Source organism: Myxine glutinosa, chromosome 1, assembly GCF_964187855.1.
Source record: "Myxine glutinosa chromosome 1, kmMyxGlut1.1, whole genome shotgun sequence".
NCBI classification, from domain to species: Eukaryota; Metazoa; Chordata; class Myxini; order Myxiniformes; family Myxinidae; genus Myxine; species Myxine glutinosa.
The window spans coordinates 111797884-111815140 of NC_136261.1; the positions used below are offsets into that span (position 1 = coordinate 111797884).

The 17257-nt window shown below is 45.4% G+C and overlaps 1 protein-coding gene across 1 annotated transcript; it reads right to left on the reverse strand.

Moving 5' to 3' along the window:
- Positions 1-7018: 7018 nt before the first annotated feature.
- On the reverse strand, positions 7019-16076 carry LOC144892428 (uncharacterized). The gene is made up of 7 exons (XM_078779146.1): positions 15301-16076; positions 14955-15177; positions 7945-8048; positions 7717-7832; positions 7412-7612; positions 7188-7193; positions 7019-7119 (listed from the first exon to the last, which is right to left on the reverse strand). The coding sequence occupies exons 1-7, from the start codon at positions 15726-15728 to the stop codon at positions 7019-7021; spliced, it is 1179 nt and encodes a 392-aa protein (XP_078635272.1). The 5' UTR covers positions 15729-16076.
- Positions 16077-17257: the final 1181 nt, after the last annotated feature.

The following is a 17257-nucleotide window of genomic DNA, read 5'->3' on the forward strand; positions in this document are numbered from 1 at the left end:
TGCTCCTGGACTCTGTGTCCTTTCCTCCTGACGAGGTGGAAAAGTTTCTGTCAACCCTCGACTCTGATTCTGCAACTGGTCCTGATGGCATCAGCCCACGGGTCCTAAAATCATGTTCTTCCGCTCTTTCACTCCCTCTTTCTGTTCCGTTCACCCTCTCTTTGATCAAGGTCATCTGCCATCTGCCATCTGCTTGGAAATCAGCCAACATCACGGCTTTGCACAAAAAGGTGCAAAAACAGATCCTAGCAACTACAGACCAATCAGCCTTCTCCCAATTATCAGCAAAGTCATGGAATCCATCATTGCTTCAGATATGAAATCTTTCCTCTTCTCCAATGGCTTGATCTCTGATCATCAATTTGGTTTCAGACCTGGTCACTCTACTCTGGACATGCTGCTTCTGCTTTCTCAACAATGGATGGAGGTCCTCAATGCCAAACAGGAAATTAGAGCTGTCTCCCTTGACATTTCACGTGCCTTCGATACGGTCTGGCACCCTGCTCTGCTCACCAAACCCTCCTCCTTTGGTATCCATGGAAATCTCCACGCATGGCTGGTGGACTTCCTCTCTGTTCGTAGTCAACGTGTGGCCCTGAATGGGTTTCTCGCATCTCCTCTTCCTGTTCAGGCTGGAGTTCCCCAAGGTAGTGTTCTGGGCCCTGTGCTTTTTCTGGTCTTCATCAATGATCTCTCTGACTCTCTTGAAAATCCTCTATCTCTTTGACGGCTCTACTCTGTCGCTCCATTCCTCATCCCTCAGATCGGCAGTCTGCAGCCTCCTCACTCTCTGCAGACCTGGACAAAATCACAGACTGGGCAAGCAAATGGAACATGTCTTTCAATCCTGATAAATCTCACACTCTTACGATGTCTCTCTGAAAAGACAGACTGGACAACCCTCCCATCCACTTACTGAATAATCCTCTCCAAGAAGTTCTGTCACTCAAGCTTTTGGGTCTCACTATTTGCCATGATCTTTCCTGGGAAAACCACATTTCAAATCTGGCCTCCAAAGCCAGTCGCCGACTGGGCATCCTCCGTCGTGCGAAGTCCTTCCTTGGCACACCTGTGCTCCTCACCACATACAAGGCTTTCATCCGCAGCTCTATGGAATACTGCTCTCCCCTCTGGTCTGGTGCTCCTGCCTCACACCTAGCTCGTCTTCATGCTGTTGAAACCAAAGCGTTCAGAATCATTGGAATCTCCCACAATGAAGCTAACTCCAAGGGCCTTTCACTCACTCACCGCAGGCAGGTTGGTGGTCTTTCCGTCTTCTACCGACTCCTCTCTGGCCTTGCCCCCCCCAGCTCTCTCTGGGCTCTGTCCCCCAAATATTCCTACAGGTCGCACAAGATCTGCCTGCAACCCTCTTATGGTTAAACTGCCAAAATCAAGACTTTCTGCTCACCTTCACTCCTTCATTCCTCTTTTCTCCCACCTCTGGAACAAACTCCCTCACTCTCTTCAATCCCACTCCACCCTCCAGGTCTTTAAAACAGCTGTTCACCACCATCTCTTATCCTCCCCCATCCAAAACCTTGATCTTTTCTACCCCCGCTAATTTCGGTCCCCTTGTGTTTTATACCTCTCCCCCCAAGCCCTCTCCCTCCCACACTTCTCCCTGCTCTCAAATGTTGTGGTTGTGTGCTTCCCCTTCTCTCCCCATCTTGTCTTCCGCTCACTCTTTTTGTATATTTTGTTTGTCTGGTTGATTTGTTTGTGAAATAAATGTTAGCTCTTTCACGAGCCTCGATTCAGTATACAAAAAAAAATTAAAAAATTGCGATCCGCCTCCGGATCTTCACCAAAATCTAATCCATTCGTCCTGGTCACATCCAACCTGTCCAAGTTTTGTCCCAATTTGTTTAACTTTGAGATATCCTGCTCATAGACAAATAGGTGAAAACATAACTGAGGTGGTGGAGTTTGCATTGAAAAAAACTAGTGAGGTACCCGTGCGTAGCACGGGTGGGAGGCCAGAAGCACAGACAATGCAGAAACGGCGAATGCTAAAGCATGAAACCAATAAATTCCACATTCCTGTAGCACCTTCAGTCGCACGTCAGACATGGACAGCAAGTTCGTGAAGGACTTCCATGAAAAACGTACCCGTTCGCAAACAAATGGGTGTTTGTTCAATGGCGAATCCGCAAATTCATGTTTAGAAAGTAGAAACCATCACGGAATTTTGTCATTCACTTGAACTCGATATCTTTTTTTCATTCCAAACAGCATAATTCCAATCACAAATGAAAACATTAATATAAAAAATACACTTTTAACAACATTCGTGACATAAACAAATGTTTTAAATCCTGATGTGAAGTTCCGTACGGTTGGGTGAATACAATTACGAATTCAAAATCGTAATTGTATTCCCTCAATTCCAATAGTCAATTGATACTTTAACAAAACGTTTAACGATTAAACATTACGATTGAATGACAGTTGTGTTTGGATATTATCAAACCCGTGCATTGCCATCATCTGTCCACTTCCGCGTTCGCGACAGGTTCATAATTGTCATCAAAATCGAAACAGTATTTGTAGAATTTCAATAAAAGCCACATCACTGTTCATATCAGTAAATATTATTCCATCGTGTTTGGAAAAACTGGAAAATTGGAAAACTTGGAAAAACAATATAGCCTATTTTACTCCCAGGGGTCCCAGGAATACCGACCCAAAATATCGTTGCGATCGGTTCAGCCGTTTTTTGCGGTACCTTCGAATGGACGGATGGACATTTGGTGAATTATAGTAAGATAGACTATCGGTGTTCAGATGTGGGATCAACTTCAAGAGCTGGTTTGGGGGTGGAGGGGTGGAAATACCATTAACATTATGTTGTCATTGAAGGCCTGAAAATAGTCCTATGTTTGGGTTTCATTCGAAGCTCAACCATTTTTTTTTCAGTTGGGGGGGAAAAAAAATAGATGTTAACCTAGTGGTACAGAGTATGATGTACTCACTCACGTGTATAATTGTAATGATCAGATGTATGTATTCTGACCCATGCAAAGCTTGAGGAAAAGGCTTTACAAACTGCTTTGAAGGACTCATTCAGAAGACTTCTCCATCGATGTTGTGAGATGTGCCATTCCAGTTGGAGCAATTTTATTTTCACAATCCTAGGAACAACAGATGCTACAATAGCCTGTCCATTCTGGTTACCCTCACTGGAGGGTAATGCATTTGGGTTCATTTGTTTGTCTGTTTGTCCAAACAAGATGTCAGTATTGCTTTTCTCTGCAACCGTTGGTCCGATTGCCAATAAATTTTCACTATAGGAGTGTCGCCTCGTGCAGAATTTTTTTTATTTTTAACTATGATGTCTTGGTTCACATTGTAGGGGCACCATCTTGGAAAAACCGGAAAACTTTGCAGCTCTATCTCTGAAACCGCTCCATGGGAAAAAAAATTGAAATAGGCTCATTGGCAAGTACTCCCCATGGGGAACAACATATATTCATGATGCCATTGGTGCCTTCATTATGACGTAATAATTGGCCAAGAAGAAGGCTTGATCCGATTAGTTTGAAATTTCTTGAGCATGATCTACACAAATTGTATTGGAGAATTAAATTGATGACGTCATAGGTCACGTGATTTGGCAGCCATATTGGATTGAACATAAATCTACTTCGATAAACCACTCAAACATGTCCTGGCGAGGCTCTGCAATCTGATTGCTCTTGTTTTGTATTGCAGGACCAGCAGTCACACTGGCATCAGCATTGTATTTGAGCAGACATGATATAATAACAAACCTTAAATGCTTTCCACAACAACATTATTGTGAAGGAACAAATCGATATATATATATATATATATATATATATATATATATATATATATATATATATATATATATATATATATATATATATACACACACACACACATCTTGTGAAATGTTTTTCTGATCAGTAGTGCTTTTGCGCCATCTAGTGCAGCGTTTTGGACTTGGTTATGCAATGTTGATTCCCTTTATTTATTTTAACTCCATTATATCTGAGATTGTGATTCCAAATTGGGTGTGTGATGCAACTGGGCTGGCAGGATAGTGCCTCTGAGCTGGCTAGCCTGCGTTTGAATCCAGGCCCAGCTATAAACTGCCACCTTGGTGTTTCGTAGGCAGGATGAGTTATCAATGTGTTCCTTGGATGGATGTTCAACTGTGCATCCAGTCTGCTAGCATTAATTTGTGTACGTTAAAGATCGGTGTCCTTCGTGAATAGGTGAGCTGTTGCCAATGCCTGCCAAAATTCCAAGTGCATGCCCTGATTGCTGGAAAGGCAATAGCAAATTGTAAAAAAAAAAAATAGCAAAAAAAAAAAAAATAGCACTCTGACTTATCAGTAATCCAACCATTTAAAAATCCTGAACCTTCATGTGGGATCTCTTCAAATGGCCTTGAAATCCCATTGTGCACATCCTCTCCCTTTCTTTCAAAATATAGATTTTATTTATACAATGAAAGAAATTACTGTATTGATCATGATATGACTGGATATTGGTTATTTTGGTTTTCAGGTGTTTAAGTGTGAAAGCAACAGAATACATCGAACTGGTGAAAATTGTATTTAAGAATTGGTTTTGCATAATGGGTCAATTTTATATCAAAGGGAGGTGCAAAGCCCTTTATATAAGGGATCATTTCTCTGCATGCAACTTTAACATAAGGGACTGAAAATTCGTTTCTTGGCTTCTACTGGAAATCAGCGATGTGCGACCCCCCCTAGACAGGGTCTTTAAAATTTAATTTCCCATAGCCTCGAGCAAATAGCAAAATAGTAACAGGTGTCTTCCTTTATTATTCAATGAAAGCAAAGTGTTGGTGATGCATTTGACCTTTAGAAGGCAACCCAATACAATACAGTAAGTTGCTCTGGCAATCATCGCCTTTATTAATGAAATGATACAAGACGATTTCCCCCCGTTGGTTCCCATTTTAGGATTTGCACGGATCGACCTCTTCCGGCATCCTCTTCCGACATGACATTCCCCAGTCGGTTAACTTTGTCTAGCACGACGCTACCCAATCTTCGCCACTCGTGCTCTTCTGACTCACACGTGATGGAATTGTCAGTTTCCTCCAGGACCGTGTCTATCTCGTTCATGGTTAAATGAGTCAGCTCTCGAATATATGCCATCGGGCCAGCTGTGCAAGATTTAACTAGAAAGGGGGTAAGGTCCAGTGTCGACGCGATATGGGAGTAGGAAAGTGGCGGTCCTTGTACGGGGTTGTCTCGTTCCTTCAACTCAAATCTGAAACTCATATGTCTCACATACACTCACATTATTGCACCATCATATTTGAATATCTTAATAATTTTAAATGCAAAAATATTAATAGCTAAACTAAAAGAGGGTAATGTACAATCGATGAACCTCAATTGTTATCCCAGGTTAATAACTTTAGCCTGGAGGTTCTAGACACTAACGTCACGAATCCACATCACAGCTGGTCGTCAAAATCCTGCCACTTGTTTACCATTTTTAGAACCCCTTTTACTCAGACCTTCACATTTGACAGCTGGAGTGAGCTCATTTTCCATGAGTACTATGGGAGATTTCTATGATTATTAGGGTCGGTGAGTTATGCAAGTGGTTACATTGTACGTCAATGTAAACTTTGTTCTGAAAGCATGTAAGAATAGGGAAAACGAGTTTTGACCCATTGTTAAAGATAGAATGTTTTACTGTGCAGTTTGGCAAAGCTTTGGAACCGAAGTGATAAGGGAACATCTGTGAATAGTTTTCTTTGACCCATAAATGGAGAACTCCAGGCCGAATGTTTACTTAAGCCAGGGGTGGACGCATTAATCAGGGAGTGCTATTGTGTAGGTCAGAGAAGGTTGACATTAGCGGGGATAAGGGCATGGTCTCTTCTCCTTTGCCTCCGATAGGTGACCTATGGTATGCCTTTAGTGGCTGATAATAAAGACCAGATGGGTTTTTTGGTGCCAGGAAGATGGAGCCGCTGAGTTCTGTGTTGATCTTTGAATTGCAATTCCACCACATCAAAGTTTTGAAGGTCTACTTAAGCACCATGCTCCAAGAGCAAACTGATCCTCAGAAGAAGCAGGACGAGAGGGGAGAGGATTTCTTCAACCAAGCGACGCGTCATATCTTGGTTATATTTTGTGTAACAAGTTTCCCTCTAACTTCGGAATAAACCCTGGCTCGGATAGACGAGTCAGAGCAGTTTTGAATCTGAGTCTCGTCGAGTTATTTCCTTATGGTTCTTAAAAAGTTCCCTGACAGTTAGTGGCCCATTCCAGGATCAACTGTGAAGTTCGACGAGAAGACCATTCCAGGTCCAAGGTGAACGTGTCTCTTGTTGGTCTTTACAGAACGATATAAGGACCTGCTCAATTATTGTTAATATTTATGAGAAATGTGGTCGGTGGGCGAATCCACAAGGCATGTATGGAGATGCAGAAAAGCCCTGGAAGATAGATATATACACAGTTCAGAAATGGTGCCATGAATTTTTTGTTTCGTTTTTCGTTTCGTTTTTTTTTCGCTTCGTTTTTGTGGGGTTTTTTTGCACACAGATCCACTATAAGACTTTTTGTCTTTAGAAACAGGTGATGTGCTCTTGTGTTTTTTCATGTAGATCCACTGACTGGTGTACTACTGTACTACTGTATAATTATGTAAATAATGGTCGACCTGTGTGTGTGTGTGTGTGTGTGTGTGTGTATATATATATATATATATATATATATATATATATATATATATATACACACAAACATTATTACGATTTTTTGTTACGATTAACGTTGAGGTAACGTCCTGCGAAATCTGCTCGTTTTTGTGGCCAAGTCGTAATTACGTTGAGTTCCCATTGCATGGGTATTTAAGGTGCTGTTTCATGGTTGAGCTCCTTGTTTCGATTCAGTCACAACAAAGGGTGATGAAGGCTACATCAATAGCAATAAAAGCGATTTTCCCCCTTTTTTAGCGACTTCGATTTTTTTACGACATTTTGTAAATACGTATACTAATCCGCTGTGGATGTGCATGGGTTGATAGCCCCGCAGGCGGTTTTGACGCACGTCTGCATTTTTGCACATGTTCGTGTGCGTGATTGGCCAGGTGTTCCTATGAACACAGAACTAATGAAATTCTAGAATGATTCGTTGGAGTTTGTGTGCAAATTAGAATCTTACGATGTTCTGAAAGAAAATGAAGTGATGAAGTGCACCGTCAATTCATTTTTTGAAAGTCATGTAAGCCCCGTCCTCAAATCCCCTTTCCTTTGAATGGTGTGAGAGCAACATGAATGAATGGGGATATGGGGATTGATGAACAAGATTGTACAAACAGATGGGTGTGTATGTATTTTGATTCATTGTATGTGTCATTGACGTGTGTATTTGGCTGACTTATGGACGTGTGTATGATTGACAAAGGGCTTCTTCTTTTGTCTGCATGAAATATGCAAAGTCGATGGGTTTCGGTGCGAAGTTTTGCAATATCATTTCGCAGCGTTTTGCATACATAATTTGTGAACGAAACGGTTTGGTGAGGCAGATTGTTTTGGGAGCCAATAGCGTGATCGCGCGAACCGCGACGTGCAGGCTAGTCGCCGTGACTGTGCGGGGACTGGTGTGCGAGACGTTCGGGAGGAGATTGAAACGAACGAGTTTGGAAGAGCCGTCTGGAGAGGTGCATTAATGTAATGTGGAGTCTGTCTACCTGTCTGGATGTGGAGCTCTTGCAGAGGCAAGATGGGCTGAGTTGGAGTGATGTGTGAAAGTGAATGCACAGAGTATTGTGGATGGGTGTGAATGGCATTGTATGAGTGAATGTACCTGGAGAAAAGGAGGGTGCAAATGCCTCCAGGTGTGCAGGTGTATTTGTGTTAATTGTTGTATTTGTAAGATGAAGACATCTGTTACCCCAATTTGACGTCTATTACCACACCTTCCTTTGTTTGAAGTTTGACCTTTGAAGTTTGAAGTTTGTTTGACCTTTGAGATACGTGTGAAGATCATTCGATAGAGGAAAGTTTTGCAGATGAAAAGGTTCTGCTCGCATGGGAATGAGGTCAGAGTTAATTTGCTAACCTTGAAAGGATGACAGGCTGAGTCAACACACTGGGTGTTAATTCAACGGTATGACAGGGACTTGAACTGGGCCAACTTGGGATCGCGGAATGTGTTGAATGAAGGGAGATATGATATATTTGCGAGATATGAAGCGGTTTCTTGGGGAGGGTTACACTCGATGGGTTGCCATTGCCTTCGCAACAGAAATTAGGGCAGGAATAGGGAATTTGTTCAGAATTCAGACCTGTGTCCCTGTGTCTGCCTGGCTTTCTGGCCGTCCATGGAGGTCATGGGGTTATTGGCATTAGACCTGTATTACCTGTCCTTCCCTTCCCCCCCCCCCCTCCTCCTGCCAGGCCCCCCCTTCCCCCCCGCTCTTTGTGTAATATGACACTTTGATCTGTAATCATCCCTAAATCTGAATCCCGATTAGGAAAATATTTTTTTTGAGGGTTTTATTCCAGCGGCCATGTTGGATGACAGTCAAATTTTACCCGATCGGCATAAAAATTTGAGGGAATACCTTTTTATGTACATGTAGAATTTTTATAATGCAGGGCGATTGAATGAAAATTGTATAATGCTCATTACGTCATCAATGAAGTCCCATGATAGAATAGAACATGCTTTAAAGGTAAATTAGACTGGGCTTTTAAAGAAGTAGCAAATGCTTTTAAGCAGCAGATGCTTCTAAGTAGCAAATGTTTCTCGGGATGCAAATGTAGAAGTCTTTCTCCTATCGACGTTTGGTTTTTTTTTTCCCCTTCATCACTAAGTCTGTCTGTCTCTGCTCATTGCTACATTAATTCATTTTAATTCGAGGTGATGTTTGTGATATTATGTTATCACACCTGTATTATTAGAGATCATCTCTCCTGTTCTTTTTTTTTTCTTCTCTCTCTCCTCCTTTCTTTGCCCCCTCTCTCCCTCTCGATCTTTGTCTCCCTTTAATCTATGAATCTCCTCTGCCCCACCCCTTTTCCTCCCCATTTTTTCTCTTCCCTCGCCCTTCCTTCCTACCTCTCTTACCTGTCTTCTACCTGTCTCTCTTCCCCCCCCCCTTCCTTTCTCCCCCATTCCCTCCCTCCCACCCCCTCCTCTTACACCCCCTCCTCTTACACCCCCTCCTCTTACACCCCCTCTTACACCCCCTCCTCTTACACCCCTTCCTCTTACACCCCCTCCTCTTACACCCCCTCCTCTTACACCCCCTCCTCTTACACCCTTATTGTAGCTTCTTATTATGTCCAGTTATTATTATTATTTTTTTTCTTCATCCTTTTCTTTTTCAGTCTCATTTCCACTCTTTCTCTCCTGTTTTTTTTCTATCCATTTTTTCTTTTTCTTTGTTTTTCTTGATTGTTGTTGTTTATACAATTGTTGATTATACCACGTGGATGTGATGACAAAAGTATAATGTTTATACAGGAAATGTTTGTTCTTTCAAATGGATGAATAATGTATGATTTTAAAATCAGGATGATTGTTATGAATGACAGGTACTTGACAGGAATGAGATCATGAGGTTTTCGGTGTAAAATGATTGCACGGGCTTAAAGAACAGCTTTCAAGCCCTGTAGGATCAATTGTGCATTACAAGTAATAGAGTTAAATGAAGTGTCAAAATTTCAGCATGATTGGATTACAATTGGCAAATATGAATTAATTGTCATTTGTTGGTGGAACATTTTAGGAGTTTTACAATTTTAATTGTCAAGAGGTTTGGGTACCATTCAAATTGAGATTTTTTCCCAATGAACTGTTCCATATCTGTCTGATCAATTTTGGCTGACTGTCTCACGAATGAAGGATGAGTTGCCTTCAGTGGTTGCAAAGGTCGAATTTTGTGATGTAATGGCAAGGCAAAATTGAAAAATATGTCAGATATGACCCTAGGACAGAACAGTGATTCGTCAATTGACATGAGGTATGGGTCAGAGGTGACGACCAATGATCATAGATCTCAGTCAACAGATAAAGCTATTCTGCACCATTGGGGAAAGGGCTTATGCATGGAGTCATCTAAATGATTAATTTGATTTATTGATGAATATTGATAAATTGATTGATGTGTAAGTGAGTTATCAAGAAAGAAGCTTTGATATATTTGTGAGATATCAATGTGAAGAAACCTTGGAAAAAGAGAAAGGTGGTGAGTCTATATATATATATGTATATATATATATATATATATATATATATATATATATATATATATATATATATATATATATATATATATATATATATATATATATATATATATATATATATATTGTTACTGATCGCGGTTTAGGATGTTGTTTGCCGAGCGAAGGCTCCGCGACCGAACAGTTGTTCCCCGATTCACCCAGAACTTTGGCCGTATCGCACCGCAGCTGCCCAATCTGGGAAAAGACAAACGACGAAATGCAAAGAGGAAAAGGAATAAGACGAGAAGACGGACAGAGGAGTAATTGGATTTATTATACACACAAGCAAAAAAGAAAGCAGTCACGTTTATTTACAACACAAGACGCAGGTGACACAGTGCAAATACTAGCTTATACAGACTTAATTAACCCAGGGACAGAACAAACAAAACAAACTCACGTACACAAGAAGGGTGGAAAGGCAGGAGGTGGATGGCTGGAGGGAGAGGAAGGTCCAAGGGGGTCCTGCAGCACGATCGGCGCGTTTAGCAGCCGCCGTTCCTTCGCGGCCCTGCTCAAAACCGCCATCCAGGCCCCAAGCGGCTGTTGGGTGTTGTTGCTGCTGTGGCCGCCGCTTGCCTTGCCAGGACTCGTCTGACTCGTCTGGTCCAAACCCTCAACTCAACAACACTCTTGCACGTCTCCCTGTCCAACCACTCTTTCTCTCTCTTGGTCCAACCACTCTTTCTCTTTCTTGGTCCAACCACTCTTTCTCTCTCTTGGTCCACTCGCTCCTCACCACCGACTCTTCTCCACCGACTTCACCGCCGACTCTTCACCACCGACTCCAACGCAACCACCGACTTCACCACCGACTCCTCACCACCGACTCAACGCAACCAACGCAACCACTGACCGCCCCACGCTTCTTGCGCGCGCGCCTTTATAGCGCCTCCGGCGATCAAGCCGCCGGCCTTTAGGACATGCCCATCGGTGTGCTCACCTCGGCCCTGGTTGGTCACGCGACCCTCTCGCTCCGCCCTTGATGACGACGGGCGGGCACGCCCCTCTTCCCCGACCCGAGCACATGTTCAATGGTGGTTTTGGAGGGGATGTAATTGGCAATCGAGGCTTGGCAATGACGAAAGGGGATGTGAAAGGAAATGGAGATTTTGGGGATGGGAATGAACGGGGATCTATTCTCTTTCACTGGTGCAATGGAGTACTTCAATTAATGGGAGACACAGCCTTACTCTAAAACACAGAATAAGATATAACTATCGAACAGGGGTATTCTATTATTGGCTGACGTGTATGCTTGTGGACTAATTATGGGATGCCCTTTCACCTTTACACAGCTCCGGAGGCAGGGGGCGCAGAATAAACAATAATAATAATAATAATAAAGCACACAATCAAAAAAAATATACAGTCCTCATATCTGCAACACTGCACCCTCCTCCTCTTAGGCACGTCCCGGGCCTACAACTTTTATTTAGTGTGACACGTAGGTGTAGTTCCCTCTACTTTTAACCTGACCCTGAGTGCGACAGTTTTAAAACATAAATAAATGTGTCCCGCTGCTCCATTGCACCCTGCCTAACAGACTTACGCCCACAGTTAACCGAATTGCGGAATGGTCTTCAAACTACACACTGACGGTGGGAAGCATTATTTACAATGACTCTGCTTTTATTTACAAAACTAACCCAGGACCTGTGATTGTTCTTTCTGGGGGGGGGGGGAGACAGTCTGCTCTGCATCGACGCACCATTAAAGCACCCAAAAACGCACCAATACAAGCACCCTCAAGCACCAATCGGTGCAGTCACCATAGTTCATCAGTGTTCAATGCATGTTCAATAAAAATAAAATCAACAACCCCTAACCCTGCAGGTGATCTCTTGCTCTTCGGCTCCCTCTGCTGGTTATTATTATTTGGTCTTCCAGATGTTGTCATTCTTTCATTTTCTTACTGGCGGCCTATTTGCAATAAAGTGTGCCCAATGTGTCCTTTTTATTTTCTTTATTTATGGCCCACAGGGCCGACTACGTGTGGTTCACCTGTGGGGCATCGGTGCCCTGTGGCCAAGGTCCGCCAGCAAGATTTCGGGCCCTCATGGCCGGTTCCAGCAGAGGGGCCATGCCCCAACCCATGGGGTCCATAAGTGGTGCTCGGCCACAGGCATGTGGTCCATAATGTGGTGCATCGATGCAGACAGCTGGTTCTGGGAATTTCGGGCGCACAATGGCCGACCCACGCACGCTCCTCTCAGCGCCCAATGGCGCACAGGTCATGTGGGAGACAAAAGAGACAATTGAGCGAGGGGTAAGGTCACAAGGGTACACATCAATAAGGCAATGCAAGGCGAAATGCGTACGGAGGGCGAAGTGAGAAAGCTCGTCCCTACCGTACGTCACCCCCCTGTCACCTACACTACCCTTGCCCTTACCCCATATTTACAAAATCTACCCATTTACAAATTCGTCACTACTGTCACGTCTTCCCCATCTTTCCCCTATACCAAATTCGTCTCCACAATCCCTCTACTTCAAAATTTGCCATCACCAAATTCAGCATCAATCCTCATAAGGAGGAAGAGATGGAACATCAAGCACAATGTCACACCCACGTCATGATGCGTCTCACAATCCAAACATTTGCACAGTAAAAAATAATCAAAACATGGCATGGTGTGGAGTACCTGTCACCTCAGGTGAGTGGATGCAGATGGTGCGAGGAGACTCCAATCCTAACTATCCTCTAAATGACCTTAACGCACTTTACACTACCCGGGGTCTCTCCCTGCCAATCCATTGGCCAACTTACACGAGGGTTCTAAAAACCAATTCCCATTGGCCAAACTGTGGTGCTTCTCAATTTGGGGTCTCACTCCCCCGATTCATCTCCCGGTGCCCTCGCACAATTTCTGGGCTGCGACGTGTAGCTCTCCCAGCAGGTCTACCCACCTGCACACCTCCACCACTGTAGTTGCCACCCGAGCTTACCTAGCTCCTCACCCTAACCTAACTAACTGGGGAAAGCCCCTCCTGGCTCTGTCACCCCACTCGGTGCCCTCTGGCACTGGGCTACCCGGGTCCGTCCTCCGGATCCTCGGGCCCCATCCACAACAACTACTACCGGCTCCCAGAGCCCACCTGCGGCCTCACCTGGCCGACATCCTCAGTGGTGGAGTGTCCAAACCAACTACACACACTAACAGGCTACACGCCCAGCCATTTCCACAACACTAATGCACCCATCCAATCACCATTCTTCCACCCGCACCACAGATGCCAATATCCAACCACAATTTACCTATACCCGCTACCTAACACTTACACTACCCGCCCCGGGTATCCGTGATGGGGGTCCACTCTTCCCCCATTCACACCTTCGCACCATCCACTCCACTCCCCAATTTCCACCATACTCACTCCACGACCATCCATTCCAATACCCCATATATTCCACACTCCATGTATTCCACACAACCGTATACACCTGTTGTTGCACACCTGTGCAATCACCTGGTGCCACCTGCACCCTCCTCCTCTTCCTGGACCATTTGGTCAACACAACACGCAATCACCACTACTCCCTCATACACTGCTCCATACACCTGTTCAGTTGCACACCTGTGCAATCACACCTGTTCAATCACACCTGTTCAATCCTCAAACACACGGCATCATCTCATCTACCTGTTGCCCTGCTAACCTAGTGCTCCCCGTCTTCCCTTTAAACTAAGCACATACCACGTCATTATAATCCACTCTACTCTACCTGCGTCCCCACTACAGGTGTCAGTCACTAACTAAACCTTAACGTTACCTAATGTCATCTTCTAGGGCCCTACACACAATATCCTAACCCACCCGGGCTAGTTTTCACTGCCATAAACCCCATAAACCTAGTGCTCCTTTGCCCCCCCGTCTGTGAGGGATGGTGGATTTGCCATCCCACCACATCGGGGAGGTCCTATCAATTTCGCTCGTCCAAATTCAACAAATCAAAAATTTGTCATTTACTGCTAATCACCGTACTAATCATCAAATTTCGCCTTTTTCTAATTTTGGGTCCAAAACACTAACCTCATCACCCGTCTACTTATTAGATCCTCTCGGTGCGCCAATTCACGTCTACAGCCCGGCTTCGTACAGCCGAGCAATGAACGCGGGTTCTTTGGTGCCGGCGGCTGGATGCGTCCGGCACTCGGTGCAGGGACGGGGGCTTACCCGGGCCGAGATCCCACGCACCACCTCGGTGTGGAGCCATCCAATGTCCCGATCTCGACCTGCCGGAACGTCTCAATAAAAAGTGGTCGCCATGACGACCCTTCCTTTCGGGCTGCCCGCTCCGCCTAGTGGAGCACAGACGCGGCCGTTCCAAGCGAGGCCCAGCGTGGATCGCGTACGGCGGTCCTTTCGAACCCGCCGTAGCTCGGATCCCCGCTGGTTCTCGCGGCACGCGAAGCCCGGCATGCACCGAAGGCCCGACTCGGCTAAAAGTCGCTCTAACCGCTAACCCGGTTACCGTCGATGCCTCACCTGCATGCTTACATGCATACGCTACCCCTTTCTTGCTCATACCTCCAGCTGTTCCCATGCTCCTCGTACCTTTCCTTACACACCTCGGTACACTCATTCCGCTCACCGACTTGGTCACACACCTGACCACCGAACACCTTGGCACACATTCGTCGCTCGCACACCTCACCAACACACCTCTTCACGCCCCCTCCTCGGTCACCTCCTCTGTGACAATCACAGGTGTGCTCTCACCCGCACACCCAACCACGTGCCTCATGACCAACTCAAGTGTGCATTCCCACACACGCTCTACCATTCCAGGTGTGCATCCTCGCTCACCTGTCACAACCAACTCAGGCTCCGTGCCACTCTCACTACTTTCACCTCCACTCTTGACAACGCACTCACCCTTACTCTCGACAGCGCACTCTTTCCCCATGCACCTGTCCGTTACACACCTTTCTCGCGCACACTCTTGCGCACACTCTCCCGTTACACCCTCTGTAACACCCACCACAGGTGTGCATTCTCCCTCACTCTTGACAGCGCACTCTTTCCCCATGCACCTGTCCGTTACACACCTTTCTTGCGCATCCTCTTGCGCACACTCTTTCGTTACTTCCTCCGTAACACTCGCCACACCGCGCTTCCCTGTGCTCCCTCGCACACGCGCTACTACCGACTCACTTTCGACAGCACACTCACTGGTCGGCGCACACTTTTTCCTCACACACCCCATGGTCGGACATTCTCGCACACCTCTTTTTTCGCACACCAGTCCTGTCGCACACTTCACCAACGGCCTTTCACGAACACCCGGATCCAAACCAATCCCCAAGCCGACTGAAGCTGTCCTCACATCATATACATTGCCGAATATTTCGCCACTCACCTTGGCACCTCGTCTCCGCACCTCCTCTGCCACCTGCAAACTCTTTATTTGGTTAGTGAGCAGCACATCATGAGTTGAGCACCGACCTTGTACATATTCCATTACTTCCTCCTTTATCTCCCTCTTAGTTTCTGTCCGTCCCTTCTTAATTTCACTCACCCCCTCTAGCACCTCCTTTAACTTTTGCTTCACCTCTTTTATTCCCCGGTGCGTCTCCAAGTTCGTCCTCTAAGGCTACCGTGACCGTCTCTATGTGCATCCTCACCTGCCGGTCCTTTGTCTCCATTATCTCTGTCACCTCGTCCACCCTCATTGTCAGTCCCTCACGTACCATCTGACATTGCCTCTGTGTCGCTATTAATTCGTTTTTAATTTCTTTTTGTGTCGCTTTTAAACCCCCGATGATTGCAGTGTTCTTTTCCACTTGGTCCGCTAGTTCCCTTTGTCCAACTGTCAGCTGTTCTACTCCCTTCGTCAGACCCTCTATTCCCCCCTGTAACTTTGCCGTCCCATTTCTCACCTCTTTCTCCATATGCTTCTCACCTCGCTTTACCTCCTCGCGTAGCCCCGAGACCTCCTCACTCACACCTCGTCGTATCCCCTCTTTCATCTCCTCCATCTCCTCCATCTCTTTTGTAGATGCCACCCTCATCTGTCCCAATTCATCCCTCTGAGCATCGAATTTGGTTTCTACCCCGATTTTTACCTCCTCTATCTGCTCTCCCATTTGTTTAATTTCTCGGGCGGATTGCTCCCCTATCTCCCGCAATTTGCCTTCCATCCTATTTTCTAGCCCCATTAACCCATTCTTTACCTCTTTTATCCCGTTGTCTAACCCCTCAAATTTGCTGTCTATCTTCCCTATTTGGGCACTGGTACCCCTCACTTCGTCCCTCATTACCCCCATCATTCTGCTTTCCATTTTCTCACTATCAGCCCTCCTTCTGTCTTCCATTTCTTCGCCCGACTTAACCATAAAGGCCTTTATTTGTTCCATAAAAAGGTTCAAATCCACCGGTGCTGCTATGGTCACGGGCGCGGCTAAATTTGGCGCCACAATAACCATGTGCGCGAGGGCGCCATTATGTGCGCCTGATACCCCCTCAACCACATTGCCAATGTTCTCCTCCTCTCTTTCATCCACATACATTTCCCCGAGGTCCTGGGTCGATTCTACCCCGTCTATCTCTCCCACCGGCATCCCGTCGCCTTGACCAGCCATGGCGCGATTTCAAAATTCGGGTTTTGTAAAACAAAAGCAATTTCGGTACTTTGTAATTTTGAGCGCATTAAGCGCGCTTCGGGTCCAATCCCACTTCCCGACACCAATTGTTACTGATCGCGGTTTAGGATGTTGTTTGCCGAGCGAAGGCTCCGCGACCGAACAGTTCCCCGACTCACCCGATTCACCCAGAACTTTGGCCGTATCGCACCGCAGCTGCCCAATCTGGGAAAAGACTAAAACGACGAAATGCAAAGAGGAAAAGGAATAAGACGAGAAGACGGACAGAAGAGTAATTGGATTTATTATACACACAAGCAAAAAAGAAAGCAGTCACGTTTATTTACAACACAAGACGCAGGTGACACAGTGCAAATACTAGCTTATACAGACTTAATTAACCCAGGGA